This window comes from Pinus tabuliformis, chromosome 2_2, assembly GCF_031772625.1.
Source record: "Pinus tabuliformis cultivar Carrire ecotype Pingquan chromosome 2_2, CPIR1, whole genome shotgun sequence".
NCBI lineage: Eukaryota > Viridiplantae > Streptophyta > Pinopsida > Pinales > Pinaceae > Pinus > Pinus tabuliformis.
Genome location: NC_142300.1, coordinates 573,680,601 through 573,684,775, shown reverse-complemented (window position 1 = coordinate 573,684,775; position 4,175 = coordinate 573,680,601). Strand labels below are relative to the sequence as shown.

The following is a 4,175-nucleotide window of genomic DNA, read 5'->3' as shown; positions in this document are numbered from 1 at the left end:
AAGCAACTGTAGAATGGGCATCTGAAAGAAGGAAAAAGCAAAATGAGGTCTTGAATAAAATAGATGATGAGCTCCGAGCTCTAGAAGATCCTGAGGCGGATGCATATGCTACACAGGAGTCAAAAGAAAGGATTGTGACTCTTGAGAAATCAAGAGCAAAAATCTTATTGGACAAAGAGGAAGAATGGAGACTTAAGAGCAGGGCAATCTAGTTGAGAGCAGGGGACGAGAACACAAAATTTTTCCACAACTATGCAAAAGGCCGAAAAAATGCAAATACAATCTGGAAGCTAAAGGACCCTGAGGGCAGAGAAGCCTCGTCCTTTGAGGCTTTGTCAAATATGGGGAAGAATCATTTTCAATCTTTGTTCTCAGACCCAGGAGGGGTTTCTTTAGCTGAAATTATTAGAACAGCTCAAACTTTTCCTCGCTTTGTGGAGGGAGAGGAGGCTGAAGATCTTTTTCGAGAGGTGACAAAAGAGGAAGTAGAAAGTATTGTAAAATCTATGGCAAAAGACAAAAGTCCGGGGCCGGATGGCTGGACAGTGGAACTTTTCACTCACTTTTTCGAGCTGATCGGGGAAGAGTTAACGGAAGTGGTGGAGGAATCAAGGAGAAAAGGTGAGATTTATACCCCTTTCAATGCAACTTTCATTGCTCTCATTCCTAAAAAGGAGGCCCCGGAAACTTTCGAGGACTTCAGGCCAATTTCTCTGTGCAACTGCATATACAAAATTATTGCAAAAACCATTGCGGTTCGCCTGAAACCGATCCTCTCAAATTGCATCTCATCGGAACAATTTGGTTTTTTAGACGGTCGTCAAATCCACGAAGCTATAGGGGTGGCACAGGAAACCATTCATAGCATCAGAAATTCAAAATTAAAAGGGGTTGTGCTAAAAATTGACCTGTCAAAAGCTTATGACAGAATCAGCTGGACTTATCTCAGCATGCTGCTGACTCACCTGGGTTTCAAGGTGGAATTCATAAGCTGGATCATGGGGTGTATCTCAAGTGCAAGTTTCGCAGTGTTAATAAATGGGGCTGCCTCCCAATTCTTCAGAGGTCAAAGGGGGTTGAGGCAAGGATGTCCCCTTTCTCCCCTGCTCTTTCTCCTAGCTGCTGAGGGTCTCAGCAGACTGATATCCAATGCCAAAAGATCAGGTTTGGTAAAAGGTTTGGAAGTTGCTGTAAATTTGTTCATTACCCATCTCCTTTTTGTAGATGATATTTTATTATTTACAAATGGGAGTTTAAATGAAATTAAAGAACTTAAAAGTATTCTTGATCTGTTCTTGAAAGCAACAGGCCTTCAAATAAACTCCAGAAAGTCCCAGCTAATTCTGGAGGGTTTCAACAGACAGGAGGAACTCCTGATTTCATCTTACTTACCCTTCGAGGCCTGTAAAATGGAGAATCCTTTCCAATATCTTGGCTTTTGGTTAAAACCTCAAGCGTATAGAAAGCAGGACTAGAACTGGCTGGTGGCAAAAATTGAACAAATAATTTCCCATTGGAGCTTCAAGTGGTTATCTCGAGCAGGAAGGTTGACCCTGGTGAATTCAGTCCTTCAGGCCATGCCTGTGTTCTGGGCAGCCTTGACATGGATCCCAAAAGGCATCCTTCACAAGATTAAACATCTATGCAGCAGATTCCTTTGGTCAGGGTCAAAGGAGGACTCAGTGCTTCCTTGGGTGGCATGGGACAAAATTGCAAGACCAAAAGACTGGGGTGGATGGGGCATTAAAAATCTCTTTGATTTCAGCACCTCCTTAGCAGCAAAATCCGGTTGGCGTTTAATCACTTCCGAGAACCTATGGACCAGAGTAGTAAAACGAAAATATATAGATCCCATGCCCCTAGAAGATTGGATAAGGAACCCAAAAAAGAAAGGCAGGAACTTCTCTGTGATCTGGAAAGCCACAGTAGAGGCTTTCAAGGTTATCGAACAGGTTCTGGCTTGGCAGGTATGAAACGGTGAAAAGGTAAGGATTGGAAGAGACCCTTGGGTGGGCTGCAACGAATCTTTCGCTCTTTCTCCTGAACTGAATGCTCACCTGGATTCGAAGGGGATTCATGGTCTAAATCAGATTGCTAATTTGGGTCAGTCAACCATCTGGGGCCAAGCATGGAAATCAGAAGAAGAGTTAGGAATCGACCCCAGGTGGAGGAATGAGTGGCGGAGTTTTCTTCAGGAGCTAAAGAGATCAAATGTTAGAATTCAGGATAGGCCGGACCAATTGGTGTGGGCACATGCTGAATCTGGAGCCTACTCCCCAAAGACGGGGTATTCTTTCTTAATGAAGAAGAAAGGGTGGGTTAATCCAGAATGGTGGGTTAAACCTCTGCTAAAATTGAAGTGCCCCAAGAAAGCAAGATTATTCTCCTGGTGTGTTTTAAGAAAGAAAATTCCTACCTGGGACATTCTACAATCCAGATTCAAACAGGGCCCAGGTAGGTGCCCCTTATGTTTCTCAGACTCTGAATCCATTCATCATCTGTTCATTGCTTGTCCTTTTGCAAGGAAAGTTTGGGAAGAAATGCAAAAGTTATTAGGGAGAAATGTTAGATGGGAAGGGGATACTTTTCTTTCAGCTTGGGAATATTGGTGGAACCATTACCCAGAGAGGAACCTAAGAAATCTCCCCCCCATTATCTGTTGGGGTATCTGGATCGCTAGAAATAGAAGCATCTTCAGAGAACATCTTACTCCAGCGGAGGTGATTGCTATCCAAAGCTCAGCTATACTGTCTAGTATCCCGGAACCTGAAGAATCACAGAACACAGTCCCCAGAAAGGAAGAGCGAATCAGGGAAGGAATTCCATGGGCCTACTTTGACGGGGCAGCTCAAAACAACAATGCGGGTGCTGGAATCGCCATTCATATTAACCCCTCTCACTCTCTCAAAGCCGCTGTGGGATTAGGACCCGGCACCAACAACTTTGCTGAACTATCCGCCCTAAAACTTCTTTTATGCTGGCTCATAAACAGAAATATCTTCTCTGTTCAGATCTTTGGTGATTCTTTGAATGTAATAAACTGGGTCAATGGGAAATATAGATGTCAAAATTATATGCTGAGGCCGCTATTGGAAGAGATTCAAAACTTAAAGCTCCATTTTAATATTTTTTCCATTGAACATATTTACAGGGACAGGAACGAAGAGGCAGATAGGCTTTCTAAAGAGGGTTTGCAGCTCATTGTCGATTCGTGGAGGATAACTGAACAGATGCATGATCAGATCCGTGTGTCGGATCTCCCTCCTCACACTTAACTTTTTCTTAAAATATCAGTTGTTACAGGATATTGGATTTATAGTCAGTTTTCTTATATCCGTTTTTTTTGTTTTCGGACAAATGAAAACACTGATGGTTACTATTTCCTGTTTTCGGGTATGCTTTTCTGAAAACAAACATATGAAAAACAGATCCGTGGGTCGTTTTCCTGTGTTAAAAGGAGGCCCACGTTTTATTTTTGTCATGTTTTAAAACTTTTGACAGAGTTGTCCATAGTAGGCAACGACACAGTGCTGTAAGTAAGCGAGAAAGTGCTTATTTCTTTTTGGTTTGACTTGATGATTCAAAGGGGAGTATGACTCTGTCCTTGAGGACTGATGATGGTCTCAAGATCACAGAAGCTGCTGGAATGTTAACTCATGTGCTTGTAACTTTTTTATTTCTTATAAAAAAGTTCGTTTTTTTCCTCGGAAAAAAAAAACACTATCATTGAAGCTTGTGTAGAGAGATTTGTGCGACACTCCCACAAAATCAACTTCTTCCTCACTCTAAAGACTCTACACTCCCAATGTCAATACAAGTACCTATGTATGGGAGTGTGGACGGTGCTCATTCTCCTGCACATAGGTAATTGTGCACAGTGAAAGCTAATAATAATTTAAATACACTAAAATTTAAGTTCTTATGCATAAAATAAGGTTTAATATATTTGTATTTTCATTCAACACTATCATTGAGGGTTGTGTGAAGAGTTTTGTGTGGGGAGTTTTCATTGCGTGATATCTGCACTTTGGACAACTTTTAATCAATTATTAGTGGTAGAGACAATGACTATGCTGCATTGCGGCTATTACCCTTATTCTTTATTTTCTTGAGAGTTTTAACATCCGACATGTTAGAATAGATTTTATTCATTTATTCCCTATTGTTTTGAGTGT

The 4,175-nt window shown here is 41.5% G+C and overlaps 1 protein-coding gene across 1 annotated transcript; it reads left to right on the top strand.

The window, feature by feature from the left end:
- The first annotated feature begins 341 nt into the window (after window positions 1-341).
- LOC149193963 (uncharacterized) lies at window positions 342-3,275 on the top strand. Its single transcript, XM_089407491.1, has 4 exons — window positions 342-1,176; window positions 1,309-1,404; window positions 1,666-1,967; window positions 2,070-3,275. Exons 1-4 carry the CDS (start codon window positions 342-344, stop codon window positions 3,273-3,275), a joined length of 2,439 nt encoding a protein of 812 aa, XP_089263617.1.
- Window positions 3,276-4,175: the final 900 nt, after the last annotated feature.